Source organism: Topomyia yanbarensis, chromosome 2 (genome assembly GCF_030247195.1).
Source record: "Topomyia yanbarensis strain Yona2022 chromosome 2, ASM3024719v1, whole genome shotgun sequence".
NCBI classification, from domain to species: Eukaryota; Metazoa; Arthropoda; class Insecta; order Diptera; family Culicidae; genus Topomyia; species Topomyia yanbarensis.
In genome coordinates, this window is record NC_080671.1 from 96,247,781 (window position 1) to 96,270,471 (window position 22,691).

Sequence of the window (22,691 nt, forward strand, 5' to 3'; positions counted from 1 at the left end):
GTAAAAAATGTCAAAATTGTAAAAAATTTCAAAAATGTTAAAACTGTGAAAAATGTAAAAAATGTGAAAAATGTAAAAAATGTAAAAATGTCAAATTGTAAAGTATGTAAAAAATATAAAAAAGCAAAAATGTAAAAAATCTAAAAAATAATAAAAATGTAAAAAATGGAAAAAAATTTAAAAAATGTAAAAGATGTAAAAAATGTAAAAATATAAAAAATGTAAAAAATTCAAAAAATGTTAAAAATGAAAAAACTCAAAATTGTATGTAATGTAAAACTGTAAAAATATTAAAAATGAAAAAAAATGTAAAAAATGTAAAAAATGCAAAAGCTTCAAAATTGTATGTAATGTAAAAACTGTAAAAAATGCAAATATAAAATATGTAAAATATATAAAAAATAAAAATGTAAGAAACGTAAAAAAACATAAAAAAATGTAAAACATGGAAAAATATGACAAATGTAAAAAATTGTAAAGAATGCACAGTCCAGTCCAGAATGTGAATTTAGCAGGAATTTTAACTTTTTGCCAAAATTGAATGACTAAGTCATTCAATATGTTTGGCAAAGTTGTTGTACTTTGCAAGCCCCTTTTTTTGTTTAAATAGATGTTAGGGTGGTTCTAATTTTAGTAATATTTTAAATTGAACTTTTTAACGGTTCGAGATAGAGCTCTACCCATGTAACAATTGAAGTTTCATGACACCCTTGAAGCAGCTCTTAAAACTTAGATTGATCTTGTAGTGTGCTACAAAACTTTAAATGTTACTTGGATACTGTCTTCGATGAAGTTGTAAAGCGACACATTTAAGACAAATTGGCTGAAGACATGCAAGCTATCGCTGTTATACTTTTTGTTGCACGAGAAATCAAAATGTAAGCTTTTAGGTGTTTCTTAAAAAACGGTTTTATTTGTATAACTTTTGTAGTTTTTATTTTACACTAAAGTACCCTTTGGATAACTTGAAGATGATTTCAGGACGCTTAATCTGCTTCAAAACAACAACTATTCAACTGTTTTCGTTTCAAATTGTGAGACTATGTTAAAAAATACGCAAAAGATAATTTATTATTTTTTTGTTATTTTCATGTTCAAAAAATCTCTGAAAAACAACCTTTTTTATGAGTCACTGATGAGCAAATTTTATTAACAAAAAGAGGGCTTTCGAACTTTGGGAAGCTCTATGAACTGCCATATGAAATGAAGGAAAGATTAAACTTCTGCGTAGCCAAGTCAATTGCCACATACTGATAAGACTAAATCGAAACGTTAACCTGTATCTTTAAAGTTCAATTTTGTAATTCGATAGTACGTAGGTCTTTTTCCCGTAATAATGCTTAAATTTTATCGAGATAAAAGCCAGTTATGCTATGATTAGTATGTAAATGTGACAATTATCGTAGTCGATAGTATCATCTTTGAGGTTATGGGATTGTCTGTGTGATTTTCGAATTACATAACACTTTTCTTGTCTCCAACGTTTGTTATTGTATTTTGTTATTCGAAGACAAAACAGTCATATTATGGGGCAAAATTGAATCCAGATAGGACGGCCCTTCTTCAATCCTTGATTCCGCGCTGTTGAATCAAACGCACGGCTTATGGCCAATTAGATTGTATCTAAAACTTCATTTGACTCTCTACTGCATCGAACAATTCGCGAATCAATTCAGCCCTCCCCCCACCGCCTCACCCCAAAAGCCAATCACCATTCAGTCAACGATAATTCAATTTCACTATTTTGTGGGCAGTGATCGAAACCAATTGGATCGGGGGATTAGGCCGAGCGGCCTGTTTCTATTTTCTGTGCATACCCGCTACCGTGATAAACCAGACCATTCTCGTCGTGACGACCATTGCGGCGCATGTTTTTCTATCTCTCACAGGCGATTTGGGTACACAATTCTGTAGCGATTTTGGATGGATGAATCGGATTTCGTCTAAATCGCTTTGTGGTGGGTAGGGGACCAATCAAATTGGCGTTGGAAAGCCAAGCTTAGGCGGTTGCTCTAGTGGGCAAAGATTTCGGTCGGATGATTGTAAATGTTTACTTCAGAAAATTTGATTGAACGTTTTGAAAATTATTCGGTGAAATTAGTTTATACGAGACGAACTCCAGGGTCCAGGGTTGTTAGTTAGTGGAAAGCACAAACAAATTGAAATTTCACCAATCATTGAGTTTCAACATGCAAATATTATTTCAAATCAACCGAAAGCTAACTTCCCATGAAGGTAAACAAGTGCAGAGGTAAATTTGCTTTGCGAACGTGCGGTTTGTTACCTTTTTTCTTCTTGAGCGACTTTCAAATGAACCAAATGTCATTTGAAGCACATCGGCAATCGCCTTTGTTTCGCTCGATAGCGTAAACGTCGCTTCTGCACACACACACACACACATTCAAGGCAGACTCCTATTTGCCATCACCCGTGACGGCTTGTATAAGGCTAAATTTCACTTCAACGGTTTTTCATCGACTCCAAATGACTATTATCACCTAGTACCCGAGGCATCTTACAAGTTGGGCTAGTCACCGAAGCGAGTCACAAAACGGAATACGTTGCAATGATATACAGTGACACAATCTCATTTTCGTACACCGCTATGCGGAATGCTTATATGCATTTTACAATTAAAATATAAGTTTACCAGACATTTTATATATGTAGAAATAGTTTACTAGACAGCATAGGGAAGATACAATAATTATCTTTGTACTACAAATGCTCATTTTTTCAAAAATAATCATAATTCTAAAAATAGTCAAATATACACGCAATCGCATATTCGTACAGTACACATTTTTTTTTTCAAAAATCAATTGAAAATACTACAATAAATATTCAATGTGCTAGCTTTTGTTTGTAATTACAGTTTTCAATCGCATTGGAATGCTGACCACTAGTTTTTGTGTGTATTCAACTTAATTTTTATCCCATTCTTCTAATTCTATTCTAATTCTTCAAAGATCATTCTCATTATAATCCGGATAGTTTCGCACTTTTCATCCAAATACTCCTATTTATTTTTGTAATCAGTTTAAAAACGGGGTCCGCAGTGGAGAATCCATAACATTCAAACAATTATAAATTTACTCCTAACGTTTTTTGCACGCCTTATGCTTTAGGTTCTTCTCCTGATCGAATTTCCAATACCCAGTGAAAGTACCAAGTACCTTAGTAAAAGTACCATTTTATGGAAGTTTTGCTTTAAAATTTATTTTAAGATATTCATATTAAAATACACATTCCGATCCATTATTCCATCAATGAAGACCATATTTCTAGCACTTCTAGCGGACATATAATACTCCATACAAAAAAAATCACTGTCTCGGCGCTTGGCTGCTGTTATAAGGCTTTTACGTCCAGGTCTGAGTTCGATTTTCTCCCTTCGAAGCAACAGCCATTTGAGTTAAAGATGTTGAATTTGGACTCGTAGACAAAGTTCACAATCTTTCCAATATTCCGATAAAATGTTTCAATGTTGTTTAGTAAATAAATTATCAATTCTTTGTTCTTCTCATTGATGAACAGCTTCTTGCTCAGAACACAGGCATTATAACTGTCCGTTCCAGGGCCGGCGGAATGCGTGGGTAGTATGGGTAGTACTACTTACTCGAAAATTACCGAAGGGGGGAATTACCCACTCGAAAGTTTGGAACAAATCAAAATCTGAGATTAACCACGTATGTGTTTTTTTTCGCACAAAATTCTTGCGTTGGAAATCCTCGATGTAAAACAATTGCATATTTTTATTCTGATACAAATCTCTTTGCTTTACAATTTAAATTTTTTGAGAATTATTAGGATTTGTTTGAAATTTGGAATTATTTATTATATTTATACTCATGGCAATACATTTTGACACATCTACATCTTAAAACAATGAGTTCAGATCGATAGACAAAAATATTAATATACAACTTTATTCAGACTATGGTATGCAGTTAGAAATATTTTTAGGGACAATATAAACAATTCGTAATTTTTTAACCCTTAAATGCGCAATGTTGTTTTAAAACAACATTGCGAAAACCATCTCAAAATTTTCATAGCAACGTATTAAAACTGTTAGACAATTTTCAGAAAATTTGAAAAAAATTGCTTTGCGCCTTTAAGGGTTAACATGAATAATCGCTTGATTAAAAATTGAAGCAAGGAGAAACAATCACTGTAAAAATCAGTAGACTTTGTATAAGGAAGGTAAAAGATTGTTGATCCCAACATCATGAACCGGATCGCCAACTGGCCTCCTTGGATCCGCTTGGAACTCTTAGGATCACATTTGCAGGTACCTGTTAGTAAGTCAACCAAAAGAGTAGATATAAATAAATTTAGAGGATAGCCAACATTGGGGCATTGCAAAAATTTTTTTTCCTGAATTCTCGAAGGCCCCCCCTCTCATATTGTGACAAATGTCAAAGTAAGCTCAGATGCCAAATTTCACATCATTTGGACAATTTTGGACCCCCGCCCACCTCGCTTGAATTTTTTTGAAATTGGTACTATGGGAAAATATGGAGGAAAAATACATTAAATGCAATAACTTTTGAAGTAGCAATCAGAAAATTAAAATTTATACCTCTTTTGGAAGGAAATAATCTTAGTATTTGAATAGAGATATGTTTGTCTCTAGAAAAATACGGGAAAGTGGGGTCATTTTGGCCCCAAAATCCCCTATTTTTAATGATTTTTCGGCTCCGTGATGCATGTCATACATATTTTGTAGTTTTTTAATGTGAAAAAATCTCAGAAATCGAACGGAACCCTTTTGACCTTAGTCCGAATACGAGAAGTTGGGGTTAAATGGCCTTTTGTCATTCATATTAAACTTCATCATTTTCTCGTGAATATATCTCTATTATTCTCCACTCAATTTTCATATACTATATCTTGTTGAACGTGGAAAATCCTTAGGATTATAACAAAAATAGATTCGTTACCGGTAAAATTCAGGAACATCAAATTACCTGACATATAGTGTCGATTTCACATTTTTATTATAAAATCGCACATATTAACTCCATTTAACAACAAAATTCTTATTTAATTTACTACTTTTAGTGTAAAATATGCTTAGGGATCACATGAGAAAAGTTTCACTCCTGGAAAAATAGGGGAAGTTTAGGTATTAGGACAAATAATGAAAAAAATGAGATTTGTAAAGTAAATATCAAAAAGTTTGATGTTTCTGAATTTTACCTTTAACGCTTTTATTTTTGTTTTATTCCTCAGAATTTTACACGTTCAATAAGATACATTTTTTGAAAATTGATTGAAGAATAATAGAGATATATGCATGAGAAAACGATAAAATTTAATTTGACTGACAAAAAGCCCTATAACCCCAACTTCTCGTATTCGGACTAAGGTCAAAAGGGTTCCGTTCGATTTCTGAGATTTTTTCACATTAGAAAAACTACAAAATACGTATGATTTGCATCACGGAGCAGAAAAATCATTAAAAATAGGGGATTTTGGGGCCAAAATTACCCGGTACCCCACTTTCCCGTATTTTTCTAGAAACAAATATATCTCCATTCAAATACTAAGAAAATTTCCTTCCAAAAGAGGTATAAATTTTAATTTTCTGATTGCTACTTCAAAAGTTATTGCATTTAATATATTTTTCCTCCATATTTTCCCATAGCACCAATTTCAAAAAATTTCAAGCGAGGTGGGCGGTGGTCTAAAATTGTCCAAATGATGTGAAATGGCATCTGAGCTTACTTTGACATTTGTCACAATATGAGAGAAGGGGCCTTTGAGAATCCAAAAAAAAATTTTTATTGCAATGCCCTAGCCAACATATCTCGGACTAGAACCAGGCCGAAGGGATTCGTTTAACGCAGATCTGGCACTATACAACTAGAAAAAATCGTCTAAATTTACGTCTCTTGACCATGACTATACGAGCATCAAAAATGAAATAGTTTTACATTTGATTTTAAATTTAACATGGTTGAATTTTGCGAGTCACGTAATTTTACTCAACATAAAGGGCGATCACGAAATTATTGCGACACATTCAACAGGGCATAACATTTTTACCATTGGGTAAAAATCAACCAAATTTTGCACACTTTTTCATTGATGTGTATTGTTTACATGCTGTCAAACTCGAAGTCGTGTTTTTCGATTCAACGAAAATGGAGGTGAACCAACGCGATTCGAGAAAACAAATTATTTCCAAACACCTGGAATTTCCTGACCTGTCACACCGGCAGTTGGGAAAAATGTTGAACATTCACCATTCAACCGTCTCCAGAGTGTTGAAGCGGTTCCAGGAGCGGTTGACGTTGGACCACGGCAAAGGAGCTGGAAGAAAACCGGGACCGGAGAACACAAAGACGGAGGGAAAGGTGAAGCGGATGATTAAAGCAAATCCCAACGTCTCAAGCCGTGATTTGGCTAAAAAGATCGGCGTGTCGCAGAGCTACGTCCAGAATTCAAAGAAGAGAGCTGGACTACATACATACAAGGTACAGAACTTCCCAAACCGCGATGAGCGGCAACAATCGACGGCTAAAACTCGGGCACGGAAGCTCTACGAGAAGATGCTGACAAAATATGGCTGCTGTGTGATGGACGACGAAACGTATATAAAAGCCGATTTTAAACAAATTCCGGGATTGAAGTTTTTCACCGGCAAGAGCAAGTTCTATGTGGACGACAAATTTAAGAAGAAGAAAATGTCGAAATTCGCCTCCAAATATCTCATTTGGCAGGCCATCTGCTCTTGCGGACTGAGGAGTGAGCCTTTCGTGACAAAGGGGACAGTAAATGGCGAGATCTACAAAGCTGAGTGCCTCGAGAAGCACCTTTTGCCGTTCTTGCAGCAGCACAACGAAGCTCCGCTATTTTGACCAGATTTGGCATCATGCCACTATTCTAAAAGTGTCCTGGAGTGGTATGAGGCCAATTCTCTCCCTTTTGTTCCAAAGGACATGAATCCGCCAAACTGTCCGGAGCTCTGCCCGGTGGAACAGTACTGGGCAATGATGAAGCGGGAACTTCGGAAGAGCAAGAAGACAGTCAAAGACGAGAAGGACATGTTAAGAAAATGGAAAAAACTGAGAAACTGGTACCGGATGACACTGTAAAGACTTTGATGGAGGGCATCAAGCGAAAATGCGTTCAATTTTACACTCAAGGCTCCATCGATTAACTTTTCTTTTGATTTTTGAACTAAATATATGTATAAAACTACCCTAAAATTTTGGTTTGATTTTAAACATCATAAGAAAATTAGCATAACATTTTCGGTGTCGCAATAATTTCGTGTTCGCCCTTTATGGCACTGCGCTTGGAAAGTACATCTTTCATGTAAAATTAAACAGAGCACGGTTATATTTCGTCATTTCGTCAATTACGGTTTGCTAGATTGTGGTAAGTTTCGAAATACCTCAACGGTAAAATTTAGTTTAGTTGGTGTGTAGAACACTAGACGCACGACCAGACAACATGTTTAATGCCGCGATAGCCGTCACCGCAAGCGCAGAGAACGCTCTTTACGACCCCAATACGCCGAAGATGCGCATTCAGCGTATAATGATTAGACATGACCCGAGATGCCACCCGAAGGAAGTCACGACATTCATCCATCCTATTAAACCAAGGTTGGTTAATGCCTGTGGGATTCCTTAACTTCCATTATCCCACAAAATTTGCCAACTTTCGAGCGTTCTCTAACTCTAAATCTAACTGAAAAATTTGTTAAAGCTGCACGATGTTTCACAAACATTACCTTCTAATGCCTAAGTGTCCGCCTTCTCATTACCATTCTAATCTAAATGTCACTTTTCTTATTAGCCGGAACAGATCAATGCGAATGAACTCAAACCAATATTTGTATCAGGCGATTCGGAACGACTTCAATATAAAGAATCTAGGATCGCCCATATTCTCTCAGGGAAAATTAGGGGTGCTTTCCATGATCCATCGATCGAAGTGCCTACTTGGAACTGTAACGATGTAGACATGGTCGTAGGTAAATATAAAACCATAAGTTTTGTGGGGAAAATGCTTAGCGCGAGTATCTTTTCTGTCAGATAAATTTGTGTGTTTGAACAAAACAATTTTTACGTTTATATACATTATTGTAATTTCATCGCGAAACGTCTATCATTTGAATGTGAATTTACGTGGAATGCTGTTGTCGCCGATAAAGAATTCTTAGTTCCGTGTATTCCGATCAAAGGTCGAATCAAGTACACGACTTAGGGCCCAGCTGTTAAACGAAATATTGGTTCTCTCGTTAATCCGTTGACGAACCGGTGCCAATAACCGCGTTTTTCAGTTTGCAGTAAGTTTTTTATTTGCGTTTCTAACGGCCCGCATATTCGGAAAAATTTGGGCGATCTGACGTTCAAAAAGTTTTTATAGGACCTCTGAGCACTCTCTGCCCACAACGGAGTGGGAAACCGTCCACGATTGTTCGCGCCAGGTATTCGTTTCGTCTGACCTTTAATCTCAGTGTAGAAAAACAAGCCAATCAAAACGTTGCACACTGCCACCGGAGGAATTTCTCATTTTGATTCGATTGTTTCGGATATAGTGGACGCGTAGCACTTTCAATCAACGGGCACAATAATGAGACAGAGTACAACGATAAATCTAACGCACTTGGCCGCGCTGGTAGGCATTCGTGTTATTTCCACTGTATTCAAGATGGTCATACTGAAATTGTCGCGAATATCATGCAGTAAGGTAGATCGGTTATCAGCATGAAGACAACACCATGACATGCCGTGGGAGTTGAAATCTTCTCGAACCAGTTGAGGTACGATGTATATGGAAAGAATCTCAATAAATATTTTCCTATGATTCGGATTTAACAAGCGACAACTTCAATACCTGGTACCGAGCAAAGACTAATCCGATTGAAATAACACGTTTTGATCCCCAAAACGCTCCTCAATATTGTTTTCGGCCATGGCGAATAATAAAATTGAGGAAGATCTACGTCGGATGTAAACCTAGAAAAATAATATGACTGAAATATAGAGACACTTGAAGTTTTGGATGTCCCATGTGGACTATCCGAAACCAGGAGCCAATGTCTTGATCCTCTCCGCATTTTCCACTCCGTGCCTTATTTCTACAATGGGTTCTTCATTTCATGCCCGGGCTACAAAAAAGCGAACAAGTAGATGAGCCCCGTTCAAAAGAAAAACATTTCGAAGAACAAATCCGGCGAAAGGCTCGAAAATAAGTTTTCTAATACTCCTCGATTTTTACTGAACACAATTGCTTGCATACCAGAATTTACACTGAAGCACAGGGATATGGAAGAAGCCATCCCCTATTTCGCAATCAACGCCCTTCTCGGAGACTACACCATCAATCTCTACTTCCCGGGTGGGTACGTAGACAAAATACTTTTTCGTACACGGTCGAGTGTTGTTTAGTTAGATCACGCGATATATCGATGACGTTAAATGGCTAGTCTTTGGTCCGGAAAAATGAGACTTATTGGTATTATTTTTGCCTTCGGAGAAATATTCAAATCGACCTCCACTAAGCCAGAATGAATGTCGGTCGCCGGAGATACCCATCGGCTCACACTCAGCTAGCTTCAAAGCACAGTCAGAAAAAAGCCGACTCGGAATAGTGGTGGGGTATTTTGGTCGTAGTTAAATTGAATTTTAAATTGAATTTTTTTTCTATCACGAACGTCAACAGCAAGGTAACGACTGCACAAAACATTAACAGTCCTTCCCGTCATGTACGGAAAGCAAGACATATAGTTTGGATCCACGTATCCGATCTGACAGTCCGGATCCAGACTCTTCTCTGGATCTAAGCACCAAATCTGGGCCTGGTTCAAGTCCTGACCTTTATTTTTTATAAACAGATTAAGGCCGAAGTGGCCTGTGCCGTATACAAAAGATTCCTCCATTCCACTCGGTCCATGGCCGCGCGTCGCCAGCCACGCAGTCTGCGAAGGGTCCGCAAATCGTCTTCCACCTGGTCGATCCATCGTGCTCGCTGCGCGCCACGTCTTCTTGTACCGGTCGGATTGCAATTGAGAACCGTTTTCACCGGGCTATTGTCCGACATTCTGGCTACGTGCCCGGCCCACCGTAGTCGTCCGATTTTCGCGGTATGACAGATGGGCTGCTCCCCCAACAGCTGATGCAACTCATGGTTCATTCGCCGTCTCCATGTGCCGTCTTCCATCTGCACTCCACCGTAGATGGTACGCAGCACTTTCCGTTCGAAGACACCAAGTGCGCGTTGGTCCTCCATGAGCATGGTCCAGGTCTCGTGCCCGTAGAGAACTACCGGTCTAATCAGCGTCTTGTAGATGGTCAACTTCGTACGACGGCGAACTCTGTTCGACCGAAGTGTCTTGCGGATGCCAAAGTAAGCACGATTTCCTGCCACGATGCGTCTACGAATCTCTCTACTGGTATCATTGTCGGCGGTCACCAGTGAGCCCAAGTACACGAACTCTTCAACCACCTCGATTTCGTCGCCACCGATGCAAACTCGAAGCGGGCGGTTCTCATTCCCTTCCCGTGAACCTCTTCCTATCATGAACTTTGTCTTCGACGTGTTGATGGCAAGTCCGACGCGCTTGGCTTCTCTTTTCAGTCTGATGTAGGCTTCCTCCATCTTCTCAAAGTTTCGTGCAATAATATCAACGTCATCGGCGAAGCCAAGTAGCTGAACGGACTTTGTGAAAATCGTACCACTCGTGTCGATCCCTGCTCTTCTTATTACACCTTCCAGCACGATGTTGAATAACAGACACGAGAAACCATCACCTTGCCGTAACCCTCTGCGTGATTCGAAGGGACTCGAGAGCGTCCCTGAGACACGTACTACGCACATAACCCGATCCATCGTCGCCTTCACTAATCGCGTCAGTTTGTCCGGGAATCCGTACTCGTGCATAATCTGCCATAGCTGATCTCGATCGATAGTGTCGTATGCGGCTTTGAAGTCGATGAACAAATGATGTGTGGGCACATTGTACTCGCGGCATTTCTGCAGTACTTGACGAAGAGCGAACACCTGGTCCGTGGTAGATCGTTCGCTCATGAAACCCGCCTGGTACTGCCCCACGAACTCTCTTGCAATTGGTGATAGTCGACGGCATAGTATTTGGGAGAGTACCTTGTAGGCGGCGTTCAGCAGGGTGATTGCTCGGTAATTACAGCAATCCAGCTTGTCGCCCTTTTTGTAGATAGGACACACGACACCTTCCATCCACTCCTCCGGTAAAATCTCCTCCTCCCAAATCTTGGTAATCACCCAGAGCAGCGCTTTAGCCAGTGGCTCGCCACCGTGTTTTAGTAGCTCGCTTGGTATTTGGTCAACCCCAGCGGCTTTATTATTTTTGAGCCGGCTGATCTCCTCCTGGATTTCTTGGAGATCCGGAGCCGGTAGTGTAATGTCTTCCGCGCGTGCTCCCAGGTGCGTTACCGTGCCATCCTCGTCGTCTGCTGCATCGCCGTTCAGGTGTTCTTCGTAGTGCTGCCGCCACCTCTGGATCACCTCACACTGGTCCGTGAGAAGATTCCCGTTTGTATCTCTGCACATGTCGGCCTGTGGTACGTGGCCCCTGCGCGAGCGGTTCAACTTCTCGTAGAATTTCCGTGTGTCTTTAGCGCGGTACAGCTGCTCCATCGCTTCGCGATCTCGGTCTTCCTGCTGGCGCTTTTTGGTCCGGAAAACCGAGTTCTGCCTGTTCCGTGCCTGTTTATATCGCGCCTCGTTCGCCCTCGTGCGGTGTTGCAGCATTCTCGCCCATGCTGCATTCTTCTCTTCGACTAACTGCTCGCATTCGCCGTCGTACCAGTCGCTTCTTCGGTCCGGGCCCATCGTACCTAGTGCAGTGGCTGCGGTGCTACCTATGGCGGATCGGATATCTCTCCAGCCATCTTCAAGGGCAACTGCGCCTAGCTGCTTTTCCGTTGGTAGTGCCACTTCCAACTGCTGCGCGTATTCTTGAGTCACTCTGCCATCTTGTAGCCGCTCGATGTTTAGCCGCGGCGTTCGGCTTCGACGAGAGCTATGCACTGTCGAAAGTTTTGAGCGCAAGCATACTGCAACCAGGTGGTGGTCCGAATCTATATTCGCACTGCGATAAGTGCGGACGTTTGTGATGACCGAGAAGAATCTACCATCGATTAGAACGTGGTCGATTTGATTTTTTGTTACTTGGTCCGGTGATCTCCAGGTGACTTTGTGGATATCTTTGCGAGGGAAGAAGGTGCTTCGGATTACCATTCCACGGGAGGCTGCGAAGTTCACACATCGTTGGCCGTTGTCATTTGAAACGGAATGCAGTCTGTTAGGCCCGATCACCGGTCTGTACATTGCCTCCCTCCCTAGCTGTGCGTTCATGTCGCCGATGACAATTTTCACGCCTCGCAGAGGGCAAACGTCGTATGTCTGCTCCAGCTGCATATAGAACGCTTCTTTCTCGTCGTCGGGTCTTCCTTCGTGTGGGCAGTGCACGTTGATGATGCTGTAGTTGAAGAAACGGCCTTTGATCCTCAACTTGCACATCCTTGCGTTGATCGGCTGCCACCCGATCACACGTTGGCGCATCTTGCCCAGCACTATGAAGCCGGTTCCCAGCTCGTTGGTTGTACCACAGCTCTGGTAGATGGTAGCCGCTCGATGCCCGCTTTTCCACACCTTCTGTCCCGTCCAGCAAAGTCCTTGCGGCGCCACGATATCGAAGTTGCGGGGGTGTAGCTCGTCGTAGATTATCCTGTCACATCCTGCGAAGCCGAGCGATCTGCAGTTCCATGTTCCGAGTTTCCAATCGTGATCCTTTATTCGTCGCCTGGGTCGTTGCCGATTGTTCTGGGTCGTATTCTCTTTTGTATTGTTCGTTATGTGGGTTTTTTAAGGGGCGGCTTATAGGGCCTACGCCAACCACTGTCTCGCCGGTGGGCCATCGTGCCAGGACTGCTTAAGGTCCCACCTTCCGAAGAAGGGTAACCCCCCCTTCCCTGCCAGCATACGACCAAAGTTCCCACCGGGGTTGGTTACCCGATCTTCACTAAGGTTACTCGTATCCCAGTCGACGCCACGAGGAGGCCAGGGCTAGGAGTTACTGTCAAGTCCTGACCTGGTAACGGGAAAAAGGGATGGGCTAGATCCAGGGACTGGTCCATTACCGGGTATGGGTCCAGATTAGGGAACTTGTCCGGATCCGGAAGCTGATCCGGATCGGGAACTAGTCCTGATCCGGAAACTGATCCAGATCCGGGAGGACCAAATTTGGGTACTGGTCCAGATCAGGAGCTGTATCCGATCCGGAAACTAGGCCGGATCCGAAAACTGCATAAAATTTTTCTTTCACTATCCAAGTTACCCTATAAAAAATCCGTAATTCCGCCTATTTCTGCCAAAATTAGTGCAGATTCCGGCCTGGATTTGGGTAGAAATTCGCCAGAACTCCGGCTGGTTTGACTCTATACTACTACTATTATAGAAATCGACCGAATTATCCTACATCGTCATTCCACCGTTTTCTACATTTGCGGTAATATGAGTTTAATACCGCAATGCGCAATTGCGTGGTCTGTTACCAAAAAGGCAATATAATCTTACCCAAAAGTAATATAAAAATGCCCGTTGGATTTCGGGATTTTGGGTGCAGTATTCAACAAACACATTTTCGCTGAGCCGTCAGACCAACAGCCCTGTAAACAAAGAGTGTTTCCAAATAGCCACCAGATATTATCAGGGAATTTTCATTTTCACTTACACACGCCATATCTGAACTTTCGTCAGTACGAGGAGAAATCACTTCGAATCTTACTACCCACTCGGAAAAAAGGGTTCCGCCGGCCTTGGTCCGTTCTCCATACATTACGAGCCGTACCAGAGCAGACTTATACTTAAATGCTATGATTCAATTTATTTACCATGTATATAACATTAATTACTCGATTTTCCCAAATTTTTCTAATTAAAAATCGTTTATCCCTCATCGTAAATTGTTTACAGTTCAAGTTTTTTGCAATATCTGCTCTTTCGCCACATCAACGACATTTTAAATAGTTGGACGCAACCTTTGAACAATTTCAAAGATTTCATGAAGTGATTTACCTTCATTTTGGTGAGTAATAATTAGTTTTCGCCCATAATGGCAGCTTGTTTACGTTTTAAACCATTACGTTAATTTGAGGGAATTTCTTAAACTAGTGTAGAGGAAACTGTGCCAATGAACACTTTTCCGTAGTCATAAAATCTAAGTTTTCTAAGTAAAACAAAAAAAATAAAGAAAAAACAGGTCTTAAAATTGACAAATTAATTGACTTTTCAAAAGTGTACGAATATCAAATTGTGCCATTTTCACACGAAGTAATGATTTTTTATGTGTAGTGTACGAAAACTTGCACTCTTTAGATTACAAATGATCAGAAAATGACAGATGATGATTCTACTACCCCATTTACAAAACAATACCTATACTAAATTGCGCCAATATTTATGAAACAATATTAAACATATACACTAGAGGTGTACGAATATGAGATTGTGTCACTGTACATGGCTGCAAAGGAAGAAACCGACAGCTCCGATCTCTAATGTGGTTGGAAACTTAATTTTCCACGTTTATGCACTGGTTTCTCTCACGAAGGTCTTAGCACAGAAGAACATTTAATTTATTTAATGAGATCATTAAAAACGAAACCTTAGCGGACTGGACAAAGAAGTTAAATTTTTGGCCATTTTTTCAGGGAGATAGATCTAGAGAATTGTTCAAATGAATTGTTTCTGGAAATGATGATTTCTTCTTCTTTAGTATTAACCCTTAAAGGCGCAAACCAATTTTTTTCAAATTTTCTGAAAATTGTCTCACTGCTTTAATACGTTACTATGATAATTTTGAGATGGTTTTCGCGATGTTGTATTAAAACAACATTGCGCATTTAAGGGTTAATCATTATACAATATTCATTCCCAAAAAGGAAAAAAATGGATTGAACCAATTTGTACATTAAGGACACAAGGCCTGATTTAAAATTAAATTGGATTATTGTGTTTCGAATTCATCACTATATCCAACAAGTCAAAAAACATATATGACGTTTAAAGCAACTGGCAAGTTCCGAGTAATGTAAATGAATATTACATAATGCCAGGCGTATGGTTCCTTATCCAAAAAACAACCGTTCGTTTTTGCTTTCTCGTCAGCAAACCAGAGCTTCTGCCGTTATGCTTCCCGGGACATGAACTTCCCAGCTGTTGTAGGCGTCATATATGTCGTGTGACTGTTTGGATATAGTGTCTAACTAGTGCTAATTGAAGTACTAATTTAGAAACATCGTCTTACTTAGCCCCAAGTCGGTGCTAGTTACTGACGACATGAATTCGAAACGCAAAAATCCAATTCAATTCAACATCATTGTCATCAATTTCATACTGAATATCTTCGAGTCGTATTTTATTCAGCAAGCAGTAGCATTAATTTCCGTTTCCCGCTTCCAAACCAAAACGAAAATCGCAAATCGGTTTGCGTCCTACTTCTTTATCAAACTGCTACAATTGCTGATGAATAATGAGCAGAATCATTTATGACTGGTAGTCGAGGAATATCCTTTCGCCGTTACCCGCGGGAGCAGCGTGCGATCCGAATTTTGAGTTCATTAGTGCTCGCTGCCTGCCTGCCTGCTACCTTCCGCTCCGGGAAACTTTCATCAGCTACCGGATATCCTGATAGAACTAAGACTATCCGCAGCAGCAGCAGCAGTAGCAGCGATAGGAGCACGTAGCTCTACAAAAATCGTTTAGGTTTCTTTTCATTTATGGCGTTGCGCCTTTTGGGTTCATCTTAGTGCTGCTGCAGCTGGTAAATGAGAAAAGTAAAAATTCACGCTGGCAATCGTCGCAAAGCGGATGCCGAGATTAAAACTGTGGACTTGAGAAAGATAAAATTTCGGTCGTAATTGGATTTCTTCGTTTAAAGTTCCAAGCAAATACGTAGTCTGCTGTGTAAACGGCTTATTGGATTGGGTAATTAAGAGATAATATCTTACCATTATTCGTTCTTGTAAATCGTGTATTTCGATATGTTAGGCAGATGATAGCTGCTGAACTTTACTAAATACCCTGAGAGAACAAACAACCATGCGTTTCCTTGAATATTGACTTAAATTCCGATTAATCGCATTTTTTTAAACTTTATCGCACAGGTTCTTCTCACGCCTCCAGATGAAGGACCACGAGTCAAAGGGCAACGGATAAAACTGCAGGACATAATCGACGGAGAATATGCTCCCAAAAAGCTCAATGGAAGTTGGATCGGAAGTAAGATTCCATCTTAAATCAATTATATTTTTTGTTTAATTATTTAATGAAAAACTTTTTAATGTTTTGCTGTTGTTGTTTCTTTTAATTTATTTTCGCATAGCGGATGAGTTCCTGTACCAAAATCACTGGGGAGAAATTAGTTTGCTCAATATGATCAATCTCTCGGAGCGAATTTTGATGGCCAATACGACACTGGTAAGTGGGAAATTGCTCAGTTAGATGTACTTATTAATTTGCCACGTCTGTTGCAAAACCCCAGATCTCCATCAAATTAAATCAGTTCACTAGTTAGCAAAACATACTTTCGTCGTGGCTAACGGCTTACTTTTCGAAATTTCGTAAGAAGAGTCGTATAATGTCTGGAACGCATGTATCATTTGTTGTACTACATGGATTTAATCAATTTCTTCGTCATCTTGCCGAAAATATGTTCAACAATGTTGTATCAAACTTTAGAGTACCTACATATGACATGCAATAATGACCAAAATATGTTTTGAAAAAGCTTTTGAAAACTACTCGGCAATGGTGAAAATTTTCAGCGCATCTCGGTCAGAGCCATCAATATGGCTACTTAAATGACGAAAGAATTTTAAATATCAATCATTACGAGCACACAGCGTTCCTATGTGGGAAGCTGAGCTGCAAGCAACCGGGCGGGTCATAGGTGGTGGATGATGCTTAGTCGCAATAGCAACTAGTTGTGATTCGCGACCCGTACCAGTAGCGGAGGCTGACTGCGGGTGTGGTAGGACGAGGTAGTGGGCTCTATACGTTCTAGGCCTAAATACCACATGCCCTAAAGCAGCCCTGACAAGGCGAGCCAGCGCTGCCTTTATATAAGCGCTTAGCCCAAATCTCTTTCCTCCCGTGATCCTTGAGCGTTACTGCAGGGTTGGCTCAGGCCTAGCTAGCCGACCATGAAAACAGCATGCTCAGGAAGTTCAACAAGAAATTTCGGATGGACAAAATTGGCACAGACGTACGCAACGGAAACGGACAAGAGACTGGAAACTTGGGACATGGAACTGAAGGTTGCTTAACTTTATCGGGAGCACTCGCATACTTGCCGATATAGTGAAAGACCGCAAGTTCGACATTGTGGCGCTGCAAGAGGTGTGTTGGAAGGGGTCTACGGTGCCGGTCTTTCGCAGGAACCACACCATCTACCAGAGCTGCGGCAATACACACGAGCTGGGAACAACTTTTATGGTGGTGGGGGAGATGCAAAAGCGTATGATCGGATAGTGGCCGGTCAGCGACAGAATGTGCAGGTTGAGGATCAAGGGCCGGTTCTTCAACATCAGTATAATTAACGTGCAAAGTCCCCACCTCGGAAGTAGCGATGACGACAAAAACGAATTCTACGCGTAGTTGGATCGCTGCCCAAGACATGATGTCAAGATCGTCATCGGCGACCTCAATGCTCAGGTTGGCCAGGAGGTGGAATACAGACCAGTAATTGGAAGGTTCTGCGCCCACCAGCAGACGAACGAGAACGGCCTAAGACTAATCGATTTCGCCACCTCCAAGAACATGGCCGTAAGGAGCAGCTTCTTCCAGCACCGCCTCCTGCACCGATACACCTGGAGATCACCGCAACAAACAGAGACGCAAATTGATCATGTTCTGATTGATAGATGGCACTTCTCGGACATTATCGACGTAAGGACCTATCGGGGCGCTAACATCGACTCGGACCACTATCTGGTGATGGTTAAACTGCGTTCAAAACTATCCGTAGTGAACAGTGTAAAATACCGGCGTCCACCGCGGTATAACCTGGACCGACTGAGGGAAACCAACGTCGCGACAACGTACGCGCAGCATCTTGAAGCAGCGCTGCCACCGGAGGAGGAGCTCATCGATGCTCCCCTTGAGGACTGCTGGACCAGGAGATGCCATAAGCCATAAGCAGCACTGCTGAGAGCGTCCTGGGATACGTACAGAGGAGTCGATGGAACGATTGGTTCGATGGCGAGTGCCAAGAGATATTGGACGAGAAAAGTGCAGCATGCACAGCGATGTTGCTTCAAGCCACTCGTCAGAACGTGGAGTCATATCGACGGAAGCGAAAACAGCAGACTCGTCTTTTTCAGGACAAAAAGTGTCACCTGGAAGAGTCTGAGAGAGAGGAGATGAAGCTGTTATATCGCTCTCAGGAAACGCGGGCGTTCTTCAAGAAGCTGAATGACTCTCGCAACGGTTTTGTGCCGCGGGCCGAAATGTGTAGAGACAAGGAAGGTGGCATCTTGATGGACAAACGTGAGGTGGTCGAAAGGTAGAGGCAGTACTACGATGAACATCGGAATGGTGCGCAGGCGGACAATCGGGCGTTCGAGGAGGACGATTATGTCTATGTCGCAGCCAACGGGGATGTACCGGCGCCTACTATGAACGAGGTTAACGAGGCTATTCAACAGCTCAATAACAACAAGGCAGCTGGTAAGGATGGTCTAGGAACGGAACTCTTCAAGGGGGGTCCAGAGAAACTGACGGAAAGCATGCACCGAATAATCGAAAGAATCTGGGACAGAGAACAGCTACCGGAGGAGTGGAAGGAAGGGGTCATCAAGGCGACAAATTGGACTGTGAAAATTACAGAGCGATCACAGTGACAAATGCCGCTTACAAAGTACTATCCCAGATTCTATTCCGGCGCCTATCACCACTGGTAAATGGATTTGTCGGGAGTTATCAGGCTGGTTCATCGACTTTAAAGCCGCATATGACACTTCGGACCGTGTAGAGCTATGGAAAATGATGGACGAGAACGGCTTCTCTGGGAAGCTGACAAGACTGCTGATTAAGGCTACGATGGATGGTGTAAGGTGTTGTCCTGCCTGCTGTTCAATATAGCGCTGGAAGGTATAATGCGAAGAGCGGGGTTCAACATGCGGGGCACGATTTTCACGAGGTCCGGACAGTTCGTGTGCTTCGCTGACGACGTGGACATAATCGGTAGAGACAAGGAGACGGTAGCAGATCTGTATACCCGACTGAAGCGCGAAGCAGCACGAGTAGGACTGAAGATAAATGTGTCTAAGACAAAGTACATGCTGGCTGGCGGAACCGATCGCGAGAGGGAACGCTTGGGCAGTAGTATTACGATCGACGGCGACGAGTTCGATGTGGTTGACGAGTTCATCCATCTAGGCTCATTGGTGACTGCGGATAATAACACCAGCCGAGAGATCAGAAGGCGTATTATCTCTGGAAGTCGTGCTTACTATGGGCTCCACAAAACTTTGAGATCCAGGAAACTTCACCACCGCACGAAATGCACCATGTAAAACACACTGATTAGACCGGTGGTTTTCTACGGGCACGAAACGTGGACAATGCTCGAGGAGGATCTGCAAGCTCTCGAAGTCTTCGAAAGAAGGGTGCTGAGAACGATCTTCGTTGGTGTGCAGGAGGATGGCGTGTGGAGAAGAAGGATAAACCACGAACTTGCGCGACTCTATGGTGAGCCAAGTATCCGGAAAGTAGCTCAAGCTGGAAGGGTACGGTAGGCGGGGCATGCTGTGAGGATGCCGGACAACAACCCCACCAAGCTGGGTTTCACCTCCAACCAGGCAGGTACGAGACGGAGAGGAGCGCAGCGTCGCCGGTGGCTGGACCAAGTGGAGTAGAACCTGGCGAATATTGAGCACCTGAGATTTTGAATTGTGAAATGAAAAGTTCTCTTTGATATATAAAACTTTGTAGTAAGTATATAATAAAAAGTAAGAACCAGGCTAAATTACATAACAATAGGTGAGCTATAACGTCTAAATATGCACACTTTCTTCTCTAAGGGTTTTTCGCGATCGTGTAACTTATCGTATATACGACAAAAGGTTCAAATTGAACCAACCCATATTCCATTATTCACATACCGATTCAACAAAAACATTTGATAGTCTAGCCTAAAACAAGATATCAAATAAAAGATATTGTCCGGCAGATCTAAAATCACGATAATGCACTTGATTTATTTAATTGTTGTTCCCAACAAAAATCTTGTTTTTCGGCTTACACATTTTTCAAAAAAGTGCTCCGAAACAACATTCACCCCTAGCGCATGCACATGAAAACTGAGAACCGCAAATGTGCGCGATAGAACAGAGCTACATGACAGCCATGAAAATGATATACACCTCCGCTTTTCATAATATTACCTTAGCTGAGAAACAGCAGGGGTCCGAATTGGCCAGCAGTCCAAATTGGCCCACTTTGCCCTACAATACCGAGAAAGAAAAATTGTGAGTAGTACACGGCTGGTGGACGAATGCGTTTATATCCTTACCTTACCTGATCCTAACCAGATGCAATTATTTTCATTTCTGCTGGTTAAAAAGTAGCATACACAACGAAAAACCGGATTTTAATCACCCGGCCGAAGCCAGTTCATGATTGATGCACCGAGCTGCAAATCTTGAACCGAAAGATTTGTGATTTTAGTCAATTTCTACTAACCAACCTTGTTGAATGTCCGGAGACTTTCAATATCGGGAAAAAAGGTGATTATTAGGATTCAGCCGGCTCCATTGTCTGACAGTAAAGATTAACTTGTAGGGCCAATTGGAACAAAAATCTCCCACGCAGTGAAAAATAAATAAATCCTTATAAGCTCTATCAAACCATCAACCAAGAGATCTAAATTTTGAAATCCCAATGAAAATAGTTTTCGCTCGAAGCTCCAGCTCTTTAACGATGGGGGTAAACTGATATCGTTCGATGGCCAGTCCATTTGGCTTCGAACGTAAACTGAACCGAGTACTAAAGCGGGGCTCGCATACGAGTGCGGATCATTCGTGTTGGCTACACCACACATGCACTCGCTATGTCTGGATGCGGCAAAGGAGGAAAGGTGTTGGGAAAATCAAAATCTCGCTCGTTTTGGGCCAGTCTCTAGTTTTTTGTCGGCCGAATCCACCGTCTGCTGAGAAAAAGCTAATACGCCGAAACCAGAATCCCGTTTGAATGGGAAAATTTCAAATGATTATTTATGATAATTGATCGGTGGTACGTCAGACCGGACTAAGTCGCAAAACTTCAAAAAAGAGATAATGACAATACTGGATAAAGAATTCCTTCAGCTACATTGAACTTTTGCCAGATTTGAAATATGTAACCATAAACAAGAATTATGGCAAAAAATAATTTCCAATTATAACGTAGAGGATGCTGCAATTTAAACTTTAAACCCGTCTTTCTCGAAATCAATATTTTGTCACTTAGTCCGGTCGGACCGACCAATTATGGTTAAAAAATTAAAATTCCTTCGCCAACTATTTTCCTTCTTTTCAAATGAAGAGCTGAAAATGCGTTTGGCAACACTTGCCACTAAATGGATGGCGGGGGAAAGATGCATATTTGTTTAGGTTATGCTAGCATTGGATGAAGCGACAACTTGAATAATGCATAATTTGTTATACTGACGGTTCTTTGTTGGAGGGCCGAGTCGGTGCTGGTGTCTATTGTCGTGAAATGAGATTAAACTAATCTCGTTCGCTTGGTAGATACTGTACCGTATTCAAAGCAGAAATCTTTTCGATTCTGTGTGGCGTACAATCGGCACTTCAACAGGGGATTTGCAGTAAAATAATCTGTGTTTGCTCTGACAGTCAGGTTGCCCTGAAAGCACTTAGTTCGGCAGAATCGAGATCGAAATTAGTATCTATCTACCTTCTATGGGTACCCGATCATTCCGGTATTACTGGAAATGAATGGGCGGACGAAACCGTCAGAGCTGGCGCTGCGACCGACTTCGTTGGTCCAGAATCAGTTGTACCACTTGCCGATAAGTTGGATAAAGCATATGATTCGCTCTTGGGCAGCATCCGAACATGTCAACCATTGGCGTAGCTTGTAAACTTGCGCTCAAACAAAGACTTCTCTGTTGGATGTGAGTCCGAAAATGTCAGCATTTGTTGCATTTTTCTAAGCACAATTGCTGTGGTTTAGTCGGGGCAATGGCTGGACATTGCAAACTCAATTATCACATGGCTAATATTTAGCGCGCTGAGTATTATTTATGAGATCTTTGTGAATCCGATTATGGAACATCATGTCCTTTGATATGTAACTACCCTACAGTAATGCAATTGCGTATCCGGATTTTGGATTCTCCATACATAGATGAACCTATGTACAAAGAGCTAACATTCAAGGATATGCTATTGTTCTTAACCCTGTGTGGTTAAGAGTTATAGTTTAAGCCGCATTTGAATGACAGTATTTCTTCGAGGGTGTTGTAGTTCTGTTATCACAGAATGCCCTCGGGGGTTGTTGATATGTCCGCTCATCGAGAAGTTTCTTTTATTTCCTTGGGAGTAAAGAATGCTTCAGTATTGTCTATGTTCTCTGTGTCGAAGTTTTTCATATTCCTAACCATACCACTTCCCTAATCCTTC

At 41.6% G+C, this 22,691-nt stretch overlaps 1 protein-coding gene across 1 annotated transcript in view; it reads left to right on the top strand.

The window, feature by feature from the left end:
- Nucleotides 1–22,691, top strand: part of LOC131678889 (inactive dipeptidyl peptidase 10) — a 565,731-nt gene that overhangs the window by 382,188 nt on the left and 160,852 nt on the right. Inside the window, exons 4-5 of the mRNA XM_058959306.1 lie at nt 16,173–16,287; nt 16,391–16,485. Coding sequence (XP_058815289.1) covers nt 16,173–16,287; nt 16,391–16,485 — 210 coding nt within the window. The remainder of the gene's footprint in view (nt 1–16,172; nt 16,288–16,390; nt 16,486–22,691) is intronic.